A 25,911-nucleotide genomic window follows, 5' to 3' on the forward strand; every position below is an offset into this window, starting at 1 on the left:
AATTGATTGGTTGCATTTCGATGCTTGGTATATGAATTTCCCGTCTAATTAATTATTCAAGTCTCATATTGATTGGGAGATTAATAGTTGTGCTGACTTTCTAGCTAAGAGGGCTTTGAGAGATAATTTGACATATTTCCGTTCCTTAGGTCCAGGATTTGTTGCTTTGGAAACCTTAGTTTTTTTTTTTTTTGGATCTAAGGTTCATCAAGGCCAACTTGCGCGCACTATGACTACATTCTCAGGAGAGCTTTTCGATAATTAATATAGGCGGAGCTTCGCCCCTGGCCTGAGGGGATTTGAACTCTGACCTCCTATGTGGAAGCGCAACTGAGCCCCCTCGGGATTATACCTTAGTTGTTTTCCCTCAATTATCTCAATGAAAGTCCCAGAAAAAAAAAATAATAATGACCCAAGTTGATAATATCAACTATAAATGACTTCTCTATGATTTCAGAATGTTTATTGGCTTTAAATATGACGTTTATTTCCTTTTTAGATGCCCTAATTAGGAAAGTTCTGTCCTTAATTACAGTTGGGTCGGGTTTCTCGATTAAACCGCCCGATTTTATTGAGCAAAGAAAAGTCAAAGGGGAGATTGCAAATGAGATGAATTTGAAATGGAAAATTATTGGGAAAAAAAAAAGGTCAAAGGGGTTAGTTATAAATAAGATGAATTTTAAACTTGAATATTATCTTATATCGAAAAAAACTAATCTAAAAATTTCTCAGACAGCCGAGACCTTTCTGTTCTAATTCAAATCTCTGCAATTTGTCTTTTTTTTTTTTAAATAAAAATAATCTCTGCAATTTTTTTTTATGATCGTACAAGCGGCGAAAGCTCTCTCTCGCACTATCTTCTTTGCATTATTTCAGTTCTTCCGATTTTGGGATTTATTGGATCTCTCTTTCAGATAATTTGGTTTCTTGAATTCCGCTTCTTCGTTTCAGTAGTAAGTTACATGCACTGTACTGCATTCAATCTTCTTTGAATTCTTGCAATAACTTTGAAGTCGCTAGATTTCTTTCGTGCTCTGGTTTCCTGTTTCGGGTTTAGTGATCTGCTTCGTTACGAATTTCACCATTTACTCTCTGTTTTGGATAATTTCAGATCTGAAGTTCCGGAATTCATGGAAATGATTTAAAGCTTCGTTTAACTTGTGAAGTATTTTATTTAGTTCATCTTCTTTACTTTTCAACTAGTTTGAACGCTTCCTATCGAATTCTTAGGAACTGGTTTTAAATTGTTGGCTACCTCATGCTAACGAGATTTACCCCCTCCTCCCCCCACCCAAATTTCATAGTTTAAATTACATTTATTGTGTTTAGATTTTGATTATCGGTTCTGTTTTCATGAAAAAGCGTTGTCTTTATTGGGATGTATCATTCATCTTTCTTCTGAATTTTGGTGCAGTTGACTTTGGGCGGGGATTTTTGTTTAAATTTGCGTAAAGATACTGACTTTAATGGGATTAATCTGTGCCGTCCGTAGCTGTTAATAAATGGAGAATTGAGTTGAATAGAGGTTGAGAATTTTGGACTTCGCCTAATACAACGACGAAGAAAGATGATTGGAAGAAAGAACATGGGACGGGCATCACCTCTATTTCTAGTGCTTGTGGCGCTAGGGTTTTTCTTTGCAACGTATAATTTCTTAACAATGATGATTCAGTACAGAGGGAAAGGGTTAACTGATGGTGGATCGTTTTCTGATCCAATTATACAAATGCCTAATAATGTGAAGACAATAGGAGGTGCTAAGGTTCCGTTTCATGTTGCCTTGACGGCAACTGATGCTCCATACAGCAAATGGCAGTGTCGCATTATGTACTATTGGTATAAGAAGATGAAGGACTTGCCTGGGTCAGATATGGGAGGGTTCACTAGGGTTCTGCATTCAGGAAATCCTGACAACTTGATGGATGAAATCCCAACAGTCGTGGTTGATCCTCTTCCACCAGGTCTAGATCGGGTGAGCATTCTTTTATTTAAACATTTATTGGTCTCTTCTAGGCTGGAGAATTATTCTTCTCTTATGTATGCATTTGTTTTTCTATATTTTCTCATCGAAGAATTTTCTTCTGGAAAGAGTAATTCTGGGACATGTTGTAAATTCCAAAGGCTATCTTACTGTAAATTCTGAAGCCATTCATTAGTTTGAAGAAATAAACATCTATTGCTGTCTATATGGATAACTGGTCATCCTATATAGAGATCCCTTTCCTCTTATCATTTTGGTTCGTAATTCAATTTTTGGGTTGTTTATTTATGCTGTTTTCAGGGGTACATTGTCTTAAATAGACCATGGGCTTTTGTTCAGTGGCTGGAAAAGGCAACAATTGAGGAAGAGTGAGTTCCTTCTGATAAAATATTCTGAATATATACTTTTTCTATTTCTCTATGGTCTTCAATAGGTCTGAAAGTCTATGAATTCTGTGACTAATGCAGATATATACTTATGGCAGAGCCTGATCACATCTTTGTAAATCCTCTGCCTAACTTGGGACTTGGAGGGCATCCAGCTGGGTTCCCATTTTTCTACATTAAACCTTCTGACCATGAGAAAATAATAAGAAAATTCTATCCTACGGAGATGGGCCCTGTAACAAATGTTGATCCAATTGGCAATTCTCCAGTGATTATCAAAAAGGTAAGTTTCTTCCTGCTATGGCAGATAAGGAAATTGATTGGACTAAATGGGTGTGTATGTTTAAGGTTGTAACCTACTAATCATTGCATCCATCGGCAGTTGGGGAAGTGTGTATGCTAAGCCTGACTGAATTGTGGCACTATATACAGATCAAGAGTCCTTACCACTGTTCTGTTGCCATTTTCATTTTCATTTTCATTTTCGTCATCCTTAGGACCTTATCTATTCTAGCCTTCTTGGGAGTTTATAATGCCTCTTGTGTGTCCCCTTCGTCCTTTGTTTAGTGTTGATACTTGATTAATTGTCCTAGTCATACACAAGTCAATATCATCCTGTTTCAGGACTTGCTGGAGAAAATTGCACCTACATGGATGAATGTATCATTGAGGATGAAAGATGATCCAGGAGAGTGATAAAGCTTTTGGATGGGTGTTAGAAATGTGAGTGATTATTAGTGATATCTTACATCTTTCTCAACTTTGGTTTTGTTAGAGGTCAGCACCTGAGATATCAAGAACATTCTTTTGATGGTTTGATTGCTTCCTTCTGAACTAAGGTATGCATATGCTGTTGCATCTGCTTTGCATGGTGTCCGACATGTTCTTCGCAAAGATTTTATGCTACAGGTTTGTCTTGATTTATCTCCTCTTTGTTTGATTAATTCTATTTCTGCAAACTTTTCATATATTTTTTGAATTTTACAATCAGTTTGTAAATATAGTTTTTGTTATTAAGTACTCTAAATGGTTATTTCAGCCCCCATGGGATCTGGAAGTTGGAAAGAAGTTCATTATCCATTACACTTATGGATGTGATTATAGTATGAAGGTAGGCTGATCTTTCATGAAAAGTTGATGGTCCAGCTATGACAGTGCCCTTGTTCATCTCTTTGCTTGCTTTATTTGCAATCATTTAATGACAAAATGCTTTCTTTTTGAAGCATATAGTTTTCTTGGCTGCTTCCTTGGGTTTATCATGGGCACCCATGTCATGCATCTAGAGTTGTTTCCTGTGCAGGGTGAGCTAACATATGGGAAAATTGGGGAATGGCGCTTTGACAAGAGATCCCATCTTCGTGGTCCTCCACCAAAAAATATCTCCTTGCCTCCGCCAGGAGTTCCTGAGAGTGTGGTATGCCTATATCTGCTTTTTTTTTCTTAATTAGAAGTAACGCATACTGTGAAACATGTAAGCATATCACTTCATTAAGCCCAACATTTATAGTTTATATAATAATGCTCATATGTTTTTGTCCATGACTGTTTTGTGCTTTTGGATGACCTGTGATGGTAAGCATTCTCTCTCTCTCTGTCTTTTAGTGTTGGGATAATGCTGAGTTGTTGTTATTTACTGTTACAGCATGCCAAGCTGATGTCCTTTATATGGCATTATTATAGCTCTTTCCATATAATGGCTCTATCATTTCTTAATGTCTTCACCTGGTAAAAATGTTAGTCCTTTTGTTGCAGTCTCCACAAGCTTTTGATGGGCCTTGAATGGCATCAATGTGTTAGTTGAGTTTACTAGAACTGTAATTCCTAATGTATAACACCACAAAAACAAACTAGCCTTAAACCAACTTAATGGGGTCGGCTGCATGAATCCAACAAAACCAAAGTCAGTGGGAACTGGGTTCAAGCCAAGAAAGAGGAGAATGAAGGAGAGAGGGATGAGGAATGTGATGAGAAATGAAAAATGGAACGATGTAAAATAAAAGGAAAAGGTAAAAAAAAGATAGAAGGATGAAAGTGACAGGAGAATCTCAGCTTGGGTTTGCTGCAAGTATCTTGCCCTTCAGTAGGTTATAATTGAGGTCTTGCTTGGCACAGGGCCTAGAATATGCATTCCCTTTCTCATAGCTTCTCCCATAGCCTAATTGGGCCTGCCCGTGGTTCTTTATGCTCCCTCAATCGAAATTGTATCACTTCATTCTAGGATGACTGTCCATACCACCTCAAGCGACTCTTTCAGCTCTTGTTATTGATTTGGGTAACACCCTAGTCAGTTCTAATATGGTCATTCCTTTATTTATCTTTCTTTAGTTTTTCCACATCTATCTTACCATCCTCATCTTTGCTATACAAAGCCTATTAAAGTAGGACTTTTAACTTTCCAACATTTTTCTCCACACATCGTGGCAGTTGTATGACAATCCTACAGAACTTCCCTTTCAGCTCTATAGGAATACTTCAGTCACAAAGCACTATGGATGTCCCCCTCCACTTCTTGCATCCTACTTTAATTCTTTGAGCCACATCAATATGTTGTCCTCTATATCACTTTTTTATTCGTGATTGACCTTATATATCTAAATTGTTGTTTTGCATATCTTCCTTTCCTAAATTTGCACCATGTTAGTATCCATCATTGGGGTACAAACAATAGGAGTTTAAAAAATTTGTAACTCAGTGCCTCACGATGTTGCAACCATTTGATGAAAAAGAAATTACAATAGAGGAAACTAGGATGGGGGGTTGTGTAACATACCGAAAGATAGGTTCATGTTCCTACTTGGATGTAAAGAAAACCTTCATTGAAGTTGCTCAAAGAAAGCCCCAAAACAGAGAGTGCTGTAGGATAGTATAGTGTCTCCACACTTCACCCTAAGTAATTAGTGGGAGTTTGATCATCTATGATAACAACTGCTATCAACATTTAAATCAAGGTTTTAGAGATCTGTCTGACCCCCACCAACACCTTCCCCTCCCCTGTTTATGGTGGCATCCCTTCCCCTCCAGCCACCTCTCTTGCTCCAATCTATGAACCTCCAACACCACAAACATCTCACCTTTCTTTTCTTACCCCTTGGAACTCTCTCTTCTCTCCTACCCCTAAACCCCCTGGAGCTGGAATACTTGTGTGACTAATCCCTCCTTTGGTTGTCAATGGCTGCATCACTGCCTTTTGCCCAGTCGGCATTCTTGATGATGAAGCTTCCAATTGGAGTTTTTGCTTGGTGAGCAACTTCCTTAGCTCGAGGCCTCCCTTCCACATTGTCCAAGTATCCCTCTTGAAGCATTGGAAAATCTCTAGCTCCTTGGAGATATATCTACTCGGCGGCCATAGATTCTTCTCTCTTTCAGTTTTCCATCAATGAAGATAAGGTTCCTGCATTCGAGGGAGGACCATGGTTTTTTGGCAAAAGACTGCTTTTCCTATGGCAATGGCACAAAAAATTGTAGCTTTCTTGAGGCCCATTCTTCCCTCCCCCACTAGATTTGACTATTGGGTCTACCTCTCCACTTTTGGTGTGCCAAGGGGTTTAGCATCATCAGCTTTGCTCTATGCATCCACCATCTCCTTTAACACCATCATGGTGAAGAAGGAATGACTTTCATACGCCTGAATTTGCATTGACATCTTTGCAGGGGCACCCCTCCCCTCCGCAATCTCCATCATGGAGGAATCAAGGCTTAGTTTCACTCAAGAGGTGCAATTAGTGAAAATCCCCCTCCCCACTGCTTGACTTGTAAAAGCTTCGGCCACCTCAAAATGCTCCCGTTGGCTTCTGTGTCTCACCAAGATTACACAGTTGTCTCTAATCTGAGAATCTCCTTGATTGTTCCTCTAAGGGATCCTTCACTTGGTAGATCCAAGATGCACTATGGTCGGAATGACTGTCCTCTTCTCCAGCGGAACAAGTTGCTGGCAACCTCTACTGTGGTTGATTAAAAAGGATTCTCGATCTTGTTGGATGAGGTTGACCTTGATTGCCCATTGGAGCTCTTTGATCAATGTCCCCCTACAACACATTGCGTTTGACCAATTTGCTCCTACTTCCTTGTCAATTCTTGCTCACCCTAAAACCCATAGTTCCCTTGAATTGCTAACTACAAGCCTGTTCCTTCCTAAACCTTTTTCTCCCTTTGTTGTCGTCTGCCTCCATGAATTTCCTTATCCCCTTTGCCACCCTGCCTTCTTCTTTTGGTTCCACTTTGCCTCTCCTTCAATCTTCAAGCCTCCCTTGCTTCCCCCTTGCCTCTCTCCTTTTATCCCTAGAACCGTCTTGTTTCCCTTCTTGTGATAATCCCTCACTTGTTCCCTCTCTCTCCCCTCCCTCTGTGGGCCCCCTGCCCTTCCCTTTCGCTCTCACCTACCTCATCTAACCCCCTCTCTTTCCATTTTACTCCTCCCCTATGGGTCTCTCTCTTGTGGACCCAGATCTACCCCTACAGGCTTCTATTTTCTTCCTCTTCTCTAGCCCAGCCCACTCCACCCCCATCTTCACCACTTTGATCGCCAAAAACTCCATCCAACTTGTTCCTCTTCCCCCACTCTCTCCTCTCCCTTGCCTTTCCTCTTACCCAACCCTTCCCCTTGGCCCATCTCGTTGCTTTCCCTCCTCCCTCAACCCAATTTCTCCCAACACAAACCGGATCCCCCCCCCCCCCCTAAAACCAATCATTTCCTCAAGCTCTTCCCCCTTCTCCTTGTAGCCCACTTAATCTTAATCCCATCTCTAATGGGGGACAGAATAAAGCAGAAGGTAGGATAAAGGAGATAGGGGGAAAAGGAGAAACCTGAGAAGAAGTAAGTCAACACAAGGAAAGATGGAGAAGAATACTCATAAGAAGAAGAAGAAGAAGGGAAGGGGGCTGCAAGCATACAAAGATCAAACTTTACTATGTTTTTTCTATTCTATGCTCAAATAAACTGATTTGAAGTTTTTAAATAAAACAGACATACTTCGATAGGAAAACAACTATAGTAGGACTCTTGGTAACAAAAACACTCATCCTAATAGGACTCTTCACAATTTAAAACTAACTAAAACTGATCCTAGATATCCTACCCAAATTAAAAATTTGATTACATGATTATCCCAATAAATAACAAGATCCTACATTATCTCTAAGAATCTTACGAAGACAATTCCTATTTTATTTCCTTGCAAGCTAAACCTGGGGCTCACTAAATTTGTATTTATCTCCTTACAAGCTGGACTCGGGGCCCACCAAATATGAAGAATTATCTCATAAGTTACTGTAGCAGGACTAGTAACTTCTGGTATTGCTGCATCAGTTTCTCTATCACCCTTGGCCCATCCTGCTTCCCCCTCGACTGCCCCCCCTCCCACAAAAAAAAAAAGCCCATCCAGTCTCCTCCCTCTCCACCCCTTCCCTCCCTCTTGGTGCATCTTCTCACCCCCCCCCCTCCTCCCCTTATATCCAGCACCCTCCCTTCAGCACCACCTCCCCCTCTCTTCCGTTCCTGCCTCTCCTGTTCGTGGGATTTCTAGCTTCCTCAAGAGCTTGGCGGGCCCTTTTCCTTTTTTGCGCTCTCATCCTCCTCTAATTGCAGGCACTCTGCCCTGAGTATCCCTGTCCTTCCCTTGTCATATGATCACAATGTTGTTTAGGATGATATTGAGTTCGAAATTCCTACCCTGGTGATTGCTTCGGATCTCTATGGTTGCAGGAGAAGCAGATGTGTCCCCAAGCGACACTACCAAGCCAATGGTGATTTTAAATCTTCTAGGGAAAAAAGAAAGAAACAGAGTAGGTCGAGAAATTACGTCCGTGATTGCCTTGTGGTATGGCTGAAAGGTTTAGGGTTTTTGTTGTCTTTCCTTTGCTTTGTTGGGCTCTTGAGGATGAATAAGAATTACAGTTGCAGAAAACCCTGGAGTGGGGATAACATACTAAAAGATGGATGGTTACTGGTTGAATGTAAATGAAACCTCCATTGAAGTTGCTGACAAGAAAACCCCAAAAAGGAAAATGCTTCAGAGTGGTATAGTGTCTTCCACTCAGTTTATCCCTGGTAAATAGTGTAAAACTGTAAATTCACCAGCAGTAAACCATTCTCTCAGTAGCTCTAATGCCTCACTATAAAACTCAGCTGCAGATAAAGTGAATTAGAAACTAAGGTGAGAAGATGGAAAAGAAGAAGAAGAAGACAGAAGGGTGGGGATATGACTGAGTTCTTGGTCATTCTCCACTAACTTAGGTGATGCAGATCCAGTACCAAAGAGGCCTTTTGTTAGGAACAACCTAGGGTTGATATGTGCATAGGTGGGGCTTCCTTTGGACGGTCATCTTTGTAACAACCAACTTAATGGACTGAAAACATTGATATATTATTTAAGTACAAGAATTATCATAGGTTTTGTTTCAGTTCTGGTTTATTTTTTTAATTGAACCACGGTTGATTTGGTTCAGATTTTTTTAATTTTTTATCCAACTTAAGGGTAAATTGGTCTTTTTACATTTCAATTTAGATATTAGGATTTATTTTCCTTTCTAACTTCCAAGTGTCCAAGTCCTATTTCAGCTAGAAGTCCTAGTTCTGCCCAGGTTGCAAGTCATACTTTCAATTGGTGGAGAACATCAAATGCAAAACTATATATAAACAGCCTTGTCGATTGTGAAAAGTATGGATTGAATATTGAGCAGCTTTGCTGTGTATTCTCTTTGAGAACTGTCTGATCAGAATTAGGTTGGGCTGGTTATTTGGTGAGTGACATCCAAAGGCCTGGGATCCTTGGTGAGTAACATCCAAGGTGGTTCCTACCTCCTACTGTGTTCTTGGCAAGTACTATCCAAGTTCCTGCTGTGGCTGATGATGCAGCCTTTGAGCCTATCCTCTAACTCTTCCACAATCAACTCCCCCCCCCCTTTTCTCTCTTAGGAAAAGCTTGAGGCTTTCACCGATCCTTATCACTTTATTTATTTATTTATATTTATTTTAAATTTTCAGACTCCCTCCAAGTCATCCCAAAAAAAAAAAAAAAAAAAAAAAAAAAAAAAAAAAAAAAAAAAAAAAAAAACAAAAAAAAAAAAGAAGAGAAACATCTTCCAATTTAGCCATCCAACTCCAGCCAACTTGGGAGGATCATATCTAATGTCATTATCTACAGTTCCTCCAAGTTCCAGCCCATTCTGAGAATCCTAACCTCTAGATCCAACCAGTTCTTCATCAGAAACCTTATTTCTTGACCTGATCAAGAATTTCTATTACTTGAGAATCAGCGGTCCAAATTCTCTTAGGCTTTGAGAGCATAATCCTCTCAATAATTCCTTCCACTCAATCCAAGTTTCATTGGATTTTGATACCTCTAGGTCACCCAAACACAGCACTTGCAATTTCCCCATCCTCTGCCATGTTTATTCCATATTGAGAAGCCCTTTTTTGCCACTAAACACCACTCCATTTGAAACCAATTAACCCCAACCAATATTAGCATTTGGATCGATGTTAGGTACTTGTCCAATGCGCCAAAAGCTCTGAAGTTGATGGAACAAGTGGGTCAAGCCCTTTAACCTATCCCATACTAGGCTGGCCCAATCTAGTGCCCATACACTAGAGTGGGCCCCATTAGGCACATAACATACCACCATGCTTTTGCAGTTGTTGTCTTTGATGGGTTTCACTCTAGACTGCTCACACTTTGGCAATAGGTAGTCCTCTCCAGGCGGCTGCTTCTGCTCCCTCTTTCTTTCTTTCTCTTTTTTTTTTTTTTTTTTAGGTGGTAGGTAACCCTTTCTTGGTAGCTTTCGCTCTACACAAAGTCCTCTCCTAGGTAGCCCTTTCCGGGATTTGAACTCTTGATGTGTTGTAGCTTTGATACCAAGGGTTAGGTATATACTTGCAAGAATAAAAAAGGAAGCTAGGGATCACGTGAGCAGTAAAGGAGGGGAACCAGATCGGGGACTGAGATTTAGACCAACTAATTAGAAACTACTGTTCTGGAAAGGAGGGGAAATTTATAGGGAAGGAACTGATAAATATTGTGAAGGGAAGAGAGGAGAGGCATGTTAGGGAAACTGCAACGTAGGCCGTTCAAGGGGAGAGCTGCCGCTCTGGGCTTGCTGTAGGAGAAGAGTGATATTGCTTAATTAAATTATCTGTATTATTATGTTATGTTGCTTTGTTCTATACTTGAGTACTAGATCAATAGAAGTTATTATGTTTTGCCCTGTCTTGCTGGTTGCTTCTTGTGTGTGTGTGTGTGTGTGTGTGTGAGAGAGAGAGAGAGAGAGAGAGAGAGAGAGAGAGAGAGAGAGAGAGAGAGAGAGAGAGAGAGAGAGAGAGAGAGAGAGAGAGAGAGAGAGAGATGTTAAGTCACAATTAGGGGTTTAACAATTGCCAGATGCCGAATCCATAAACCATTGCCCATTTTATCCCATTTTGCAAAACCACCCCATGACACACCAACTGGATATAGAGTTGGTTTTGATCAAAGTTCTTGGTTGTATTGGTCCTTGCCCCTGTAAGGCTGCATCACTACGTTTCTAACCTAATTCCAATTCTTTACTAGTCATGACATCAACCAATTTCCACAATTAACTTCAAAATGGTGAAGAGGGGATCTAAGTCCCCTTACATCTCTTGTAGGCTATTGCCTAAACATAACAGTTGTCATATTGTACATATGTATTAAACAACTTTCCAGCAAAAACTGATATTTTTTCCTTAATATTTTATAGATTTTGTAGTTTTGTAGTACTTTAATAAATCAGAAAAATATAATACTTTAATTAATGGATGAAAAGGTCATCCAATGTCAAACCAAACTTCCAAACGATCATTATTAATCTTTCTTTTCAGGTTTACTTTGCGAGAATTCTTTGTGTTTTTCAAAAAACATTATATACAATTATTAGTAGAAAAGAAAAAAAAAAAAAGATATTATACAAACTGTCAACCTGTAGATCAAGCAAAGTTGTTTAACAAATATTAACCTAACTTGTTTTAGGCAAGTGTTTCTTAAAAAACAGATTTGGGAGAAATGCTTTAGCTTGCTTGGATTTGTTGAATATAAATTTTTCTATGGTGGATGTAGCACAAATCAAAGAGCAATGCCCTTATTTGGCTGCTCCGGCAAATTTTCCTCCCAAAATTGAACTAAGAATGCATGTTCCAGAGGTTGCAGTAGCCAAAAGCACCAAAACCAGCAGACCAACGAGTTCTGTCGAGATCTTGTCTTTCTCAGTTGTGTCCGGAAAATTCTATAAGCTTTATAAGCTGGGTTAACTGAGATCTCAGTTGAGTTGGGGTCTTTTTTGTTTCACAAATGGTTTCTTCTTGGTCCATAGAAAAACCAAGGTATTATGATCTCGGTGAGTTCTTGGACAATGTCTCTACTTTTTAAATCCACGTGGTAGTGTGCCCAACTTGGAAAACTAACCACTTACACATGGATTGGTCTTTGTCTACAGTTGAAGTATTCTAAATTGCATAAAAATTTACACGGTTGCATTGGAACTCACTGAATCAGGGGTGTAAATGTTGTGATTAGTAGGACGAGAGAACCTGTACGTGCTTGTGAACCTATCAATAACAATCTGGTTCAGTAACTTAACCCTACCTAATCTGTTGATATTTGAGATTGGGTTTCTCAGTCGAAATTCTCCTTTGAAACCTTCCTACTCAGTGCATCTCTTACTTATTCTGTCGCTCAGTAATCTATTATAATTTTTGGCATTCAGTTCAAATAGTTGAATGTTTAATTACTTAATCTTCTGTTTGAGTCCTCATTTCTGCATCCTGTGACTGTTCTGCAACCACTGATTCAGGAAGCTTGGCTGAAGTCTTAGTTGCCTGGAAACATAACACTCTTTGAGAATATACTTCTTAAACCTGTGACACACTTTATTCTCTAGAGTGCACCAATCACCTGGTTTTGTCTGGAGAGATCCAATGTAAAATTTTGTCTATTAAATAGTGAATAGTCTTTGGCTTTGCTTCTGTATCTGGCACATAATATTGGAGTGTGAAGTGTGAACTACATTAAATCTTTGTACCATCTTTGTGCTACTTATCGTCTAGTTTAGAAAAATGCGTGAAAACCTGAAACCTAGTGTAAAAATTGTCACAATCTGGCATTGGTGTTGTCCAACACTCACATCCCTTATGATAGGGACAAAGAAAATGAGATGTTGACTAGGATTTAAGTATTGGAGAGGTGATTTTAATGGTCGTTCCACATAGTGGTGGAGACGCTAAGGGTACACATTGCGACGGTCAAGGTTTGAAGCATTAGACAATTGATTATGCATTAATGTAGTACGGTTCAGCTTGATGCACGGATTGGAGTAATTGTTGCTTAATCATATGTGTGAGTGAAGAAAAAAGGGCACTGCTCAGTGAAAAGTGTCAATATGATACTTAAAGATCTTCTGTGGCCTAAGACGGGATGTAGTGAAGAATTTACTAGAAGACTCAGGTTTGTGTATGAGTGGGGATTTTGAAGTTTAGTTTAGTTCTATTTTCAGAATCATCCTCTTAGTGATTTTTGGTTGTCTACTACGCAACCTTGACTTGTAGGATCTGATTCCAGATTCAGAAAGTAGGTTTACCTTTTATCTAGAAGTTCCTGTTTTCTTGAAGTCTCAATTTTTGGCTTATTTTCTTTTCTTGTGAGTTTCTAATCTTTTTTTGTTTGTAAAGCAAGCATAGCCGCCCAATATGCAATAATGCCCTTAAGAGGCTCCCACCAATGACTATGATCAAGCCTTTGTGCAAAGTTTTATTGTCCTATTGTGTGGATGAAGGGATGAGAGGCCTGGCTGCTGAGAGCCGAATCTCCAGCTCCCTTTTACTCTCTGTTTTCCCTTCTTCTACCATACTTCTTCCAACCGATCTTTTTCTACTACCATTGTTATGAATGTTTGTTCTGTTGTTGCTATCTCTGTGAAGGCCATGACCCATTGTTGATCATCAGTCAAAGACTGTTACTGCTCCTGGGATCTAGACATCCAGTTTTGCTGCTGCAACTTGTGAGGTTCATAACTCTGTAGCCAGCCATTGGCTTGGTCAATATCTGGAGCGCACAGTTCACTAATGCCTTCTCCACTTGGTCCAAGTTTGAATAGATTCTGCTGGCTGGTTTTGTCTACTCAAGTTACCAAGTCTGAGTTACCTTCTATTTTGGTAACTTTCTGGTACCTTTATCTCCAATTAACAAACCAAGCTAAGAGTTCTAGGGTTTATTCACCCCTGCTGAACCTTTGCGTTAGGAATATCAGTACTGAACAAGTAAGGAAACTACTGGTTCTGGAGTTAGCAATTTTTTGGTGCTAAACTTATGTTTCAGGTGTGCAGTTGCAATGTTCCGGTTATTTGTTTTGTGTGCATTTTGGAACTAGGTGATTTGAGCACTTCAAATCGCAAAACTTGTCTCTTGCAACTCATATAAAACTTTAGATCCAAAAACTTGATTCCTGCACAACCAATATGTAAGAGGAAACAAGTTTCTAAGACTTTCAGCTGCTCAAAGTTTTGAATCAAAGTCAATATATATATATATATATATATATATATATATATATATATATATATATATATATATATATATATATATATATATATATATATATATATTTGTTTTTTGAGGGTGGGGGGATGAATGAGTAAATTCATTAACCAAAGCCCAAAAAGGGCAACAAAGAATGTACAAGGAGAGAAGAGAGAGATGTACAAAGAGAGGAGAGAGAGGGGGGGGGGGGGGCTACAGCCTACTAGCCAGCAAAAAAGAGGATTTTCAAGACCCTAGGAAACAACAATGGTTTTGCTTCTTGGGGTATCCAGAACAGGGGGTGGTGGGAGAGGTACTGTAGATGACTAGAGACCTCAAAATGGATTGCCTTCCAACTCAAATCAATGGATCTAGATTTGGAGGTCCATCACCTAAAGTTCAGCCCTACCATATGTGAGAGATCAAAGTGTTGAAACACCAATTTACTTACCAAGTCACAAATGGATCTGTTTGCGAAATGCCTTAAGAACCAATGAGGTGTCTAGGTCAGGGCCAAATGGAGGTGATGGCTATCAAGTATCAACCACAAGTAACTGGAGAAGGGGCAAGAAAAGAAAAGATGGTCCACATCTTCAGGGCTGTTCCAACAAAGGATGGAGTTAGGGTTGACATTGAGATGGTGTTGGATGAGGAATGATTGGGTGGGTAGGCAATGGTTGAAGGCTCTCCAAGCTGCAAAGGAATGACAGGGGATGTGGTTTTTTAACCAAACAAGGGGGTGCCAATCAACATGGGGGGAAGGGGGTCGGAGGAGGTTCCACACAAGGCAGTGGAAAAAGATCCCAAGGGGAAGGGGGGCCAAATGGTTCAGTCACGGGGGAGATTGGGGTGAAAGCGGGCAGGGGGGGGGCGGTTTGGACCAAACTTGAGTGAGATGTGGATGGGAAGAGGCGGGAGGAGACCAAGAGTGACCAGCAATTAAGTCAGAAAGAAGGGTGAGTTTGGGGATGCAATAGGAATAGACTTGGCAAGGGCCAAAAGGGTGTAAAGGACGCCAAGGATCTAATAAAAAAATGGGTGGATCCTCCATCCACCACTTGAATGGAGCAGGCAGGGAGAGCAAGGGGATGGAGAAGGAGAAACTTCCTTCAAACCCACAAAGGTTTAGTGGGGAGGGAAGCAGTCCAAATGGAGTCTATCTCATACTGGTGGGAATAGATCCAGTTGACCCAAATGGAGTCATGCTTGGTGGCAATAAGAACTCATTTTTCAATGTGCAAGATAATAAAGAGTTAGGGTCAGTTAGAAATTTTGGTGAATTACATTTAGGGGATAAGATTAAATGTTTCTTGGCATACAAAGAGGAGGTTGACTACTTTGCTGTAAACTTAAGAATGGAGTGAGTTGGATAATTTGGTACAACAACTTAAGTTCTATTGTCGTGAATGAGATTTAGGTTATGTGCCCCTAAACTATGTTCTGAAATTAGATTTCATGTCTATGTAGATTTGTCTGTTAATCATCTGTGGGAACTTCCTAAGTTCTGATGAAGGTTTATAATTATTTCATGTACATTTTTTAGCTCGTGGAGTAGAGATTGCATATCTGATATATCTATTGGCATATCTCTGATACCACGCAGCTACTGTTTGCGCATGGCATGTTCCTGATAAAATGTTAAATGAGAGAAGAAAGTCACTGCTAAACATTTTAATTTTTTAAGAATTACTGAATAGAATTCTAAGAAGTCTAATTAGATATCGCAAGCGACTAAAACTAGTTCTGAATTATTTTGCAGCAGTTCTGCTCTAGCATACAAATTTATAAATCTAATTTCTCAGTTAAAAACATAGACAAGCAGCCATATTTACAACCCCTCCCAAAAATAAAAAAGAACCACCAACCCCCGCTGTAGTCTAGGTAAAAAGAGTGCTGATGAGTTAAAAGTGCAATATGAGAGAAGCACACATTTTTCAACTTGCAATGATCATTATTAGCTCAAGATGCAAACAAATCCTCACTTAAAAATAGAAGATGCAACCAAATGTTTGAGGAAGAAGGCTATTGTGGAAGTAATTTGAGTGGCTGTTTTTATTTATTATGAGCTTAATCTGTTGTCTTTGTTACTTTTTAACATGAATGCTATGTTCTCATCGAAAAATATAGTTTTCATATAAAAATGATAAGAGTATAAAACGGAATCTCATTTCTGTTAATTCACAGACTTTTGGTTAATGGATGTACAGGCTATCCATGGGAGTGTGAAAGAGGTTTATCAGGTTGTTTGTTGATTTTCCTGTTGATTATATCTGCAGGTTACACTTGTAAAAATGGTGAATGAGGCTACTGCAAATATTCCTAATTGGGAACAGGATAGTTCTGGCTGAGATGAAGATCAACCTGACAGCACTGATTTTTGGAACTTTCTTCTTAGAGAATCACCATAGGGAGAGAAATCATGTATATAAAGCACTTGGTAAACACTAAAAAGTTTGAAAATGAGAAAAGAAAGGTATGGAAGGAAAAACAATACAACATTTTTTACCGCTAAATTCTTCTCAATGCATTGTTACTCTTGTTATAGCTTTTATTGTTGGTCGTGCGAGGGGCTGAAATAGTAATTTCTAGTTGTCTGTTGTTAATTGCATAGCTAGCTCTTGATTTGTATATTTGGATTTACTTTCTGGGCAGAAGCTGGTCTAGTGGAGATCATTGCATTGGTTAACAACAAATATCAATAGGATTGCTGTGACTCTATATATATGATAGCCAAATTTTGGGGAGCTGATTCCTAACAGAAATGCTAGCTTTGATTTGCACTTCTGTACTTCTTGGTGGAATGATTCCCCCAAACATGTTAAATTTAAACTTGATGGTCCTTACTGACAGTGAAAATTGGGTATCTGATATCCATATCCCAGAATCCAGATTTACTGAAACCTAACCTGCCCTGGGAGCATACATTTCTTTGTGTTTAAAATCGAAGTCAATTTTTACTGGTCCCAGTCAACTAATTACATGTAAAACATCTATATAAATGTGGAAGAAGTGAACTATTGCCAGTAGATAGCTTTAATCAGTAAGAAAGTTGTTAATTGTTACTCGAATTCTTGTACCCGATTTTAAAGATTGACCTGCATAGATATACTTGGGTGCGCGTGGACAATCTGATGATCCGTTTTCTGACAAGAGTAAAGTGGCCCTAGACCTCAAAAGTGGGGGAGAAAGGAAGAAGGGAGTGATTTACTATTTTCACTTGTTCTTGTAGATAAATTACATCTGGACCTCATTTGTGTCTCATGCTTCTTTCTTTTTGGATGCCCAACAGGAAGGGGAGAACAAAGAAAGGTACCGATAACAATATATACAAACTGTAAAGTAGTTTTGCTTTTTTATATCTTCTAATTTAAAGTTTCTTTCTGTTCTAATTTAATCAATATGTCTTCTGTTTCCTACCTTTTAAAAAGCTAACAAACAAGAATCTTATGATACAGAACACATATGAATAGACTGCCCCAATGCCATCACTGTGCTTTCTCTTCAGAGATTACTTTCACGTGACTCAGTGATAAAGAATCTAAAAGTAGAGAGAGAAAGAGATAGCAAGCACTTCATGCTGCTTAAGATGCCATTAGAGTGAAACAGCTCAGTTATGGGACCTTTAATTAGATACTGACACCCTTCTCTGGACTATTATATTTCGGATCCTATGAACAAGTCTTTGTCAGAAAAAAGATGCAATGTTTACCAGGAAGAAATGAAAATGCCATCCTTACTCGACCAATGGCTCAAGATCATAGCTATCATGAGCATAATCTCATTCTACAGATTTCTAGATCTGTTTTCGAGATGTGATATTTAATACTCTATTGATGGCTCAGATCTCACCTGAAGAGTATCACATGCATGACACCTGTAGGTAAAAGAAAAGGACAAAGAAATGATGATCTCAGAGCCAGCAACTCTTCAATCAAATTGAAGCAAATGGGTTCCAGTCTGTGTTATCTCACTGCAGTTTTGATTCATTTGCTCACTCACACCCTATATATACACACACACACTTCTTCAAGCTCAACCAACTTTCTATCAGAAGTTGTAAAGATGGAGAAAACTCCATCACTCTCTCTTCTCCTCTCCCTTTTAGCAGCCCTTCTCTGCCTCTACCCTTCTCATGGCTCTGCCCTCACCTGTGGCTCCTCTGACCAAGGCTCAAACCTTGAGGTCATGCACATCTACAGCCCATGCTCTCCTTTCCGGCCCAAGCAAGCTCTCTCCTGGGAACAAACCATCCTTGACATGGCTGCCAAAGATGAAGCTCGGTTACTTTATCTCTCCAGTCTCATTGGCCGGAGATCCACAGTTCCGATTGCTTCCGGCCGGCAAATTGTCCAGAGCCCAACCTACATTATCCGAACCAGATTTGGAACTCCATCACAACCCATGTTTTTGGCTATGGACACAAGCAGTGATACAGCTTGGATCCCCTGCACCAGCTGCGTAGGATGTGGTTCCAGCCTCTTCAGCACTGCCAGGTCATCCACTTACAAACCCGTCGGGTGCTCCGCACCGCAATGCCATCAGGTCCCAAACCCGACTTGCAGCGGCGGCGCCACCTGCTCCTTCAACCTCACATATGGCTCCGCCAACATCTCCGCCGCCGTCTGCCAAGACAGACTAGCCCTTGCGCAGGACATTATTCCCAACTACGCCTTCGGCTGCGTTAAATCGGTAACCGGAAATTCGATCTCGCCGCAGGGCTTACTCGGACTCGGTCGGGGCCCCATGTCGCTTCTCTCCCAAACCCAATCCCTCTACAAATCCACCTTCTCCTACTGCTTACCCGACTTCCGAACCGCCAACTTTTCCGGTTCACTCCGGCTCGGACCAGTCTCTCAACCACCAGTGATAAAATTCACTCCACTCCTCACCAACCCAAGAAGGTCCTCTCTCTACTACGTCAACATGGTTGGCATCAGCGTCGGCCGCCAGAGAGTCAACATTCCGGCAAATGCATTAGCCTTCGACAAGACCGCCGGTGCCGGAACCATCCTTGATTCAGGCACAGTCTTCACCCGGCTGGTCCAACCGGCTTACATTGCCGTGCGAGACGCTTTCCGGAAACGGGTTAAGGCCGGACCGGTAGCATCATTGGGTGGGTTTGATACCTGTTATCTACAGCCGGTGGTTGCACCGACGATAACGCTGCATTTCACGGGGATGAACATGACATTGCCACCGGAAAACTTCCTGATTCATAGCACAGCAGGAAGCATAACTTGCTTGGCCATGGCGGCATCGCCGGAAAATGTGAACTCGGTGTTGAACGTGATAGCTAACATGCAGCAGCAGAACCATAGAGTACTATTCGATGTACCCAACTCCAGGGTGGGTGTAGCACGTGAACGCTGCACCCATTGACACAGAGATAAGCTCGTGAGCTTCTGTTGTTTTTTTCTGGTTTTGAGGATCTGTGTCGGTGGATGGCTGGTTTGATTTTTTTTGCTTTATCAGTGTAGTTTTGGTTCAATTTTCTGTTTTTTTTACTTCCCTTCCTATATAGTTAATGTAAGCTTTTAACATCTCTTGGTGGAAGTTTGTGGGAGTAGTTCTGATTAGGGTTAAGAGCTAAAATATTCTGTATTAAATAAAATAGAAATTCTCACCCAAAAAAATAGAAAATTTTCAATACATGACATGGTTCTAGGTATTGGTGTTCATTGGGCAGTATCCATAGTTTACACATTATCGATATCTAGTCAATGTCACATTAGTTATGAGATTTGAGTAAGGGATAGTGCAATCCAAGAATCCATTTGGTAAGTATTACTAAAGACAAATTTGTCTATACCATGGATACAATTTTTGAATCAATAATATGCATTTGATAGTGTTAGATGTCATGAGTTAGGGTTGATAATACGTATTTCTTACACCAACGGAAATGTGATTTGCTTTCTTGAGATTGACTATATATAATATAGATTACAACAGATTACATATTTATAGTTATGAGAGTCCTGCTCAACAGTAATTTTGGACTCTTAACTCTAGAGTTTGAATTATTTAATTTATTTATTTGTGTTTGGTATGAACTATGTTTCTTCTGTGTTTGAGTGTAACTCTGAGTCTGATCAACTTGTAGATAAGATGTAATCTGCTGGAGTCTCTTGAATAGTTGAGTTTGAGTCTGATTCTTAAAGAATCATAAGGAATAGAAGATGGGAGGAGGGAGGGGAGGGGGAGGGGAGGAGTGATGGAAAAGAGGTCCAATCACAAGATCAAATCACGTATATATTATTATTTTATTATTTTTATTTCCACATTTCCTCCCTAAAAAACAGCTTACATGGCGACATGGCAAGGTGGATGAACTTTTTCATGCTTATGAAATTCTCGACGTCACAAGCAAAAAGCAGAAATATTTAACGTCGATTATTTTCATTATTGTTGGATGAAAAGGTATGTGTTTTGGTGGTTGGTTGTTGAAGACACAAGAGGGGCTTTGGAGCTTTGGAGCCATCTGTTTGATTTTGAACAATAGAAATACTGGCATCTTTGGCGATGAGCATGTTCTTCTTGTTTTGTTCAAAAATACTATTGCTATAATCCACTCAATCACTATATTCTTTTTTATTTTTATGGGTAACTTTCAAATAAATTCATGGACCTTGTTCTCTAACTATGATAAGACTATAGATAAAAGGGTTCAAATTTGATAGAATTATTATCTAAAATTCAATTTAAATCAAAATGAATGATAATAAGACTTCAACTCTCTATACAAAAGAAAAAAGAAATGGATGTAGCTTATTACATCAATCACAGTCAGCTAAGAAAACTTTTGTCCCATGGTTACTAGATTCTTTTTTTCATTGTCAAGTGAAGGGATCTACATCTTGCACTATTCATATTCCTACAGTTCCCTGTGGTTACTATCTAAGATGTGACACTTGGTAGGTAGTCAATTATTCAATTGTCACAATTAGAATCCAATTAGAAATTGAATCTAATGAATCCCTAAAATTAGGTGCCTTTAGAAAAAAGAAGAGATAAAATTGGGAGAAATCTTCAGGATTCATTAGATTTAGTTTCTAATTAGATTTTAATTGTGACCGCTGGATATAAATGCCACGTGCCACAATTTTAAATGCTAATATAGGATTGTCACCTTTTGAAAATTAAAAGCATTGACCCAATGTTTTCATGGTCAAATAAAATACAAGGGAGGGATCTTGTGAAAGAGTGTGTCTAGATAGGGTTTTTGTAAATTTAGAATTTTTGAATCTTTTTGGTAGTGTTCAGGAGATAGATTTGCCATGGTAAGTTTTGATCATATACTCCAATGGAGATTCCTTGAATCCTGGTTAACAAAAGACCAATTAAATTTCACTATGAAACCAAATGGGAAGACCACCCCTGATCTTGTAACTCAAGTCAATCTAGGTTGGAAGGACCCAAACCTGGGTTCCCCTACTTATCAGCTCTAACAAAAAATAAAAAGTTGTACGAAACTCCTAAGGAGTTGGAGCAAGACCACTTTTCAAAATGCCTCCATTGAATTCTAAAAGCTTTCTCAATTGCTAAAAGCTTGCCAACAAAATCCCCCCCTGTGATTTCACAATTAGAGAGGAACTTGAACTAAAAAGAGAGATAGAGAAACAATTACTGACTAAGGAAAAATTCTGGCATTAGCAATTTCGAGTCCTATAGTTAAAGGAAGAGGATATAAACACCAAATTCTTCAATGCGTCCACAACCCAAAGAAGACAAGAAAATATCATAAACAAATTAAAAGATAGGAATGGTCTTTGATTGAATGAGGATCCACAAATCCACTTTGAGATCTGCTTTCATTTCTCTTGCCTCTTCACCTCTTCTTCATCCCAACCTTGGGGGAATTTCTTTCTAATACTCCTCGTTGCATTACAACTTCAAATAATATTTCTCTATGCTCTCATTTCTCTCTTAAGGAAATCAAATCCACTATTTTCCAGATGAAGGGAATAAAAACCCATTCTTCCAAAAACATTGTGATGTAATTGGTATTGATCTTATTCATGGGGTATATCATTTCTTCAATGGGGGTCATACTTAGAAGCCTCTACAAAACCATCACTTCTCTTATTCCTAAGAGTGCCCATCCCTAGGAGGTCTCACACTTTAGACCTATTAGTACTTTATGCACCACTCCATATAAAATCATAGTCAAATGTTTGGCTAACAGACTCAAACCTATTGTTAGATCCATCATTAGCTAGACACAAAGTGCTTTTGTTCCAGGCATTGCCATCTCAAACAATATCTACCTTGCCCTTGAATATCTTTGTTTTCTTCAAAGTCTAGATCATCCTCTAGGTATATGGCTTTAAAGTTGGATTAATGCAAAGCCTATGACAAATTAGAATGGTCATACATAGAGCATACTTTACGACACTTGGGGTTTGATGATAAATGAGTCGAATGGGTTATGCAGTGCATTACCCCTCTCTAGGAAAATTACCCCCACAAGAGGTATTAGGCAAGGGTGCCTTCTAAGCCCATGTATCTTCATTCTTTGCCAATAAACTCTTTCCCAAAGGCTCTCCTCTATCCTTAGATTCCCTAGAATACCCGTTATCAAGATTGCCTAAAATGCCCCTAAGGTAAACCATTTATTTATTTTATTGATGATTGCATGGTTTTCTCATTGACATCCATTATTCCCAATGCCTCCCAGATTAATACCTTGCTGTAGGATAATGAATTAGTATCGGGTCTCCATATTAATCTAGACAAACCCGCAGTGATGTTTAGTAGGCTGACTCTCCATCCTCTTCGAGATGACATTTTTTCTAACTTTGATATTAAGGAAGTCTAGTATCATGGAACCTATCTTAGTCTTCCTTCATTGATTGGGAAATTAAAAGCAAAGACCTTTTCTTTCATTCTAAAAAGATTAAATTTCCAACTATCTGGTTGGAAAGGGATGTTGTTGTCTATGTAGGTAAAGAGATCTTAATCAAGGTGGTTGCTTTTGCCTGACCTATGTATGCTATGTTATGTTTCCTCTTATCAAATGAATTATGAATGAACTAAAAAAGTTAGACAATTTTAGCGGAAAATGACCAACAGGGAGAATTTAGTGGGTCAATTGGGGTACTTTGTGTAAAGGAAAAGAGAGTGGGTCCTGGTATTTAGGGATGTCCAATGTTTCAATAAAGCCTTTCTTGAAACAAAGTTGGGACTCCTTACTTCTCCCGATTCAATTTGGGCTCAAGTGATGCATGCAAAATACATTAAAGATATTCATTTTCTTGAGTGTGTCCCCTGTAGCTAGTTGGAAGAGTGTTCTGATGGGGAGAGATGTTCTAAGACATGGAATCTTAAGACAAGTGGGAAATTGGACAAATATCAACATCTATATGGACCCTTGGCTCCCATCCATTCCTTTTAAGTGCATCAGCTCTACCCCTAATCCATCTAGTCCAACCTGGGTTAAGGATCTAATCCTTTGGCATAAGTCTCAATGGAATTTACCCTTGCTACAATCCCTCTTCAAGACTGGGGCTATCCTCACAATCCCCAATCTTTCTTAAAACACCTCAGATTCTTGGATTTGGAGAAGACTAAAGATGGTACCTATTTTCAATGTATAGCAATGGCAGATGATCAATGGAATATTGCATCATCTTCTTCTTCCTTAGCTCTCAGGAAATAAATTTGGTAGATCCTCACACTCTAGGATGAAACAATTTCTTTAGAGAGCTTCTCAAGAGGCCATTGCTATTGGTAGCTCTCTATTCCATAGAAGGGTAATACCTGCCCTGGTGTGCTTGATTTGTGGATTGGGTGTTGAAAACATTGATCATGCCCTTTTTCATTGTCCTCGTGCAAAAGAATGTTGGAGACTATCCCTTCTACGTATTGACAAAAGAGATTTTAGGGGTACACATTTGCATGATTGGATGGAATTTATCCAAGTTCTTTTTCGGGGCATGAAAATGTTTCTTTTGTAAATCAAATTGGGAGCACAATGGTTTGGTGTATTTGGAATACTAAAAATGCAAATGTGTATAGAGGAATAGATACTTCAATACTTCATACAATGATTATATTCTCTTTCATCTTTGCAGATATTCAAAATCATAGTTGCTCCAACAATTTTGGGAGAATTGGGAACCCACAATCTCTTGAGGACCCTAGAGAAGGCCTTGATTATTTCCAAGTTTTTCTCGATGGTTCTTGGGATGCGAAGTCTCTTAAAGGAGGTAGATGTTGCATTATTTGGGATTTGGTGGGTAACTTTATAGCAGCCAATTGCAAGACTGGTGTAGGTGGCTAGGTAAAAGCTTAGGAGCTTGAGGCTATTAGAGATGGATTCATTTTTGGTACCTCGTTGGGAGTCTCAAATCCATAAGTTAACTCTGACTGTTTGAATGCAATTTCATCTTTAGAAGGGCATGCTTTCTCTTTAGATTGGATAAGTATTAGTCTTGCTAATGATATATGGAGGTTGTCCTCTTCTTTTCATCATGTTTATTTTCATTATATTCCTAGGAATGGTAGATATTTTAGCCAAGGGAGCAACTGAGCTCTCTTTAGTTAGGTCTTGGTGGCATGTTCCACCTTTGTTTATCACTGACTCTTCCTTGTTTTTGACCAGCTCCCTTAGTCTTTTTGCTTTCAATTAATATAGTTGTTAGTTCTTGACCAAAAGTTCATACCAAGTTTGTAGCAAGATGAGGATCAAGGTGCGAAATGAGATTTCGCCTTTCGTTGGTTACCGAAACCAACGAATCGAGATTTCGCCGATTCATATCTGATTTTCAAAGCTTCCGGTGTAAGTTTTTAGTTTCCACTTTTCATGTATTATTTAATTAATTGTGATGTCATATTAAAATTGTTGAACTTGGTGTGCTGTAAAACACAGATGGGACACAAGTAATTAACGTGATAGGGACAAGTCTTTTACCTTTAATTAATGTAATATAAAGACAAAAAAAGGAGAGAGACTTTAACTTTCACGGGTTTCCAAAATCCAATTTTCCATAACTTAAACCTATGCCCCCCCTTTTGCTTTTGGCCGCCCTCACTTCATCTTCTTCATCTTCTTCTTTCCATCTTATCTGGGTCCGGGGGTTGGGGGTGATCTCCAGGAGTGCGGTGAGCGAAATCGTCATTGGCCTACTCGCTGACGCTAGGGAGCTGGTCTGCTCATTCCAGCAAGTTCGCCTAGTTCAAATCTTCGTTTCTACAACTCCTTTATCGTTTCCCTCTAATTTTGTTTCGAACCCAACAGAGTTCATGACCTTCGTTGATTCGTCGGGGAGGGACTTTTGCGATCTTTCACGACTTTTCGGCGATCTTCGCGATTTTCGGGCTTCGTTTCGCTTTTCATTTCGGTCCTTGCGACTTGGCGTTTCATTCGGGCTTCCCCCGTCGGGATGAAACTAGACAATGAAATTCAATCACATATGGGGATGCAGAAAAGCGAAAATTTCATGGATACCCCAAGATAATTGCCAAAAAACACAAACACCCAAAACTCTTGGGATTCAAATCCTCTATAATTCCTTGTAATTAGCTTCTAGAACCGTGACACGTGGCATTCAATTATCCAATTGTCGTAATTAGAACCCAATTAGAAATTGAATCTAATGAATCCTTAACATTTCTCCCTATTTTGTCTCTTCTCTTTCCTTATGTTGCCTAATTCTAGGGATTCATTAGATTTAATTTCTAATTGGGTTCTAATTGTGACAATTGGATAATTAACTACCACATGTCACAATCTTAGATACTAACCAGAGGGAATTGTAGGAATATGAATTGTAGAAGATGTAGATCCCTTCACTTGACAATAGAAAAATAAGCTAGTAACCATGGGGCAAAGGTTTTCTTGGCCGACTATGGTTGATGTAATGGACTACATCCATTTCTTTTTGCTTTCGTATAGAGAGTTGAAGCCTTCTTTAAAACCAATAAAAAGACCATAAGTTCATACCAAATGTGTAGCAAGATCATGATGAAACTAGGCAATGAGATTCAATCACATATGGGATGTAGAAAAGGGAAAATTTCA

The 25,911-nt window shown here is 39.3% G+C and overlaps 1 protein-coding gene and 1 pseudogene across 1 annotated transcript; both read left to right on the top strand.

Moving 5' to 3' along the window:
* The first annotated feature begins 720 nt into the window (after positions 1-720).
* Positions 721-17,461, top strand: LOC149001934 (hydroxyproline O-arabinosyltransferase 3-like). The gene is given in 10 exon segments (XM_089136769.1): positions 721-953; positions 1,415-1,972; positions 2,282-2,349; positions 2,449-2,650; positions 2,992-3,054; positions 3,056-3,090; positions 3,207-3,276; positions 3,407-3,478; positions 3,668-3,781; positions 16,166-17,461. Coding segments are annotated over 9 exon segments (1,101 nt in total). The 5' UTR covers positions 721-953; positions 1,415-1,567; the 3' UTR covers positions 16,238-17,461.
* A 199-nt stretch (positions 17,462-17,660) lies between these two features.
* LOC149001935 (aspartyl protease AED3 pseudogene) lies at positions 17,661-19,562 on the top strand (annotated as a pseudogene).
* Positions 19,563-25,911: the final 6,349 nt, after the last annotated feature.

The sequence above is a fragment of the Hakea prostrata genome, chromosome 10 (assembly GCF_041222555.1).
Source record: "Hakea prostrata isolate BN-2017 chromosome 10, UWA_Hpros_2, whole genome shotgun sequence".
NCBI lineage: Eukaryota > Viridiplantae > Streptophyta > Magnoliopsida > Proteales > Proteaceae > Hakea > Hakea prostrata.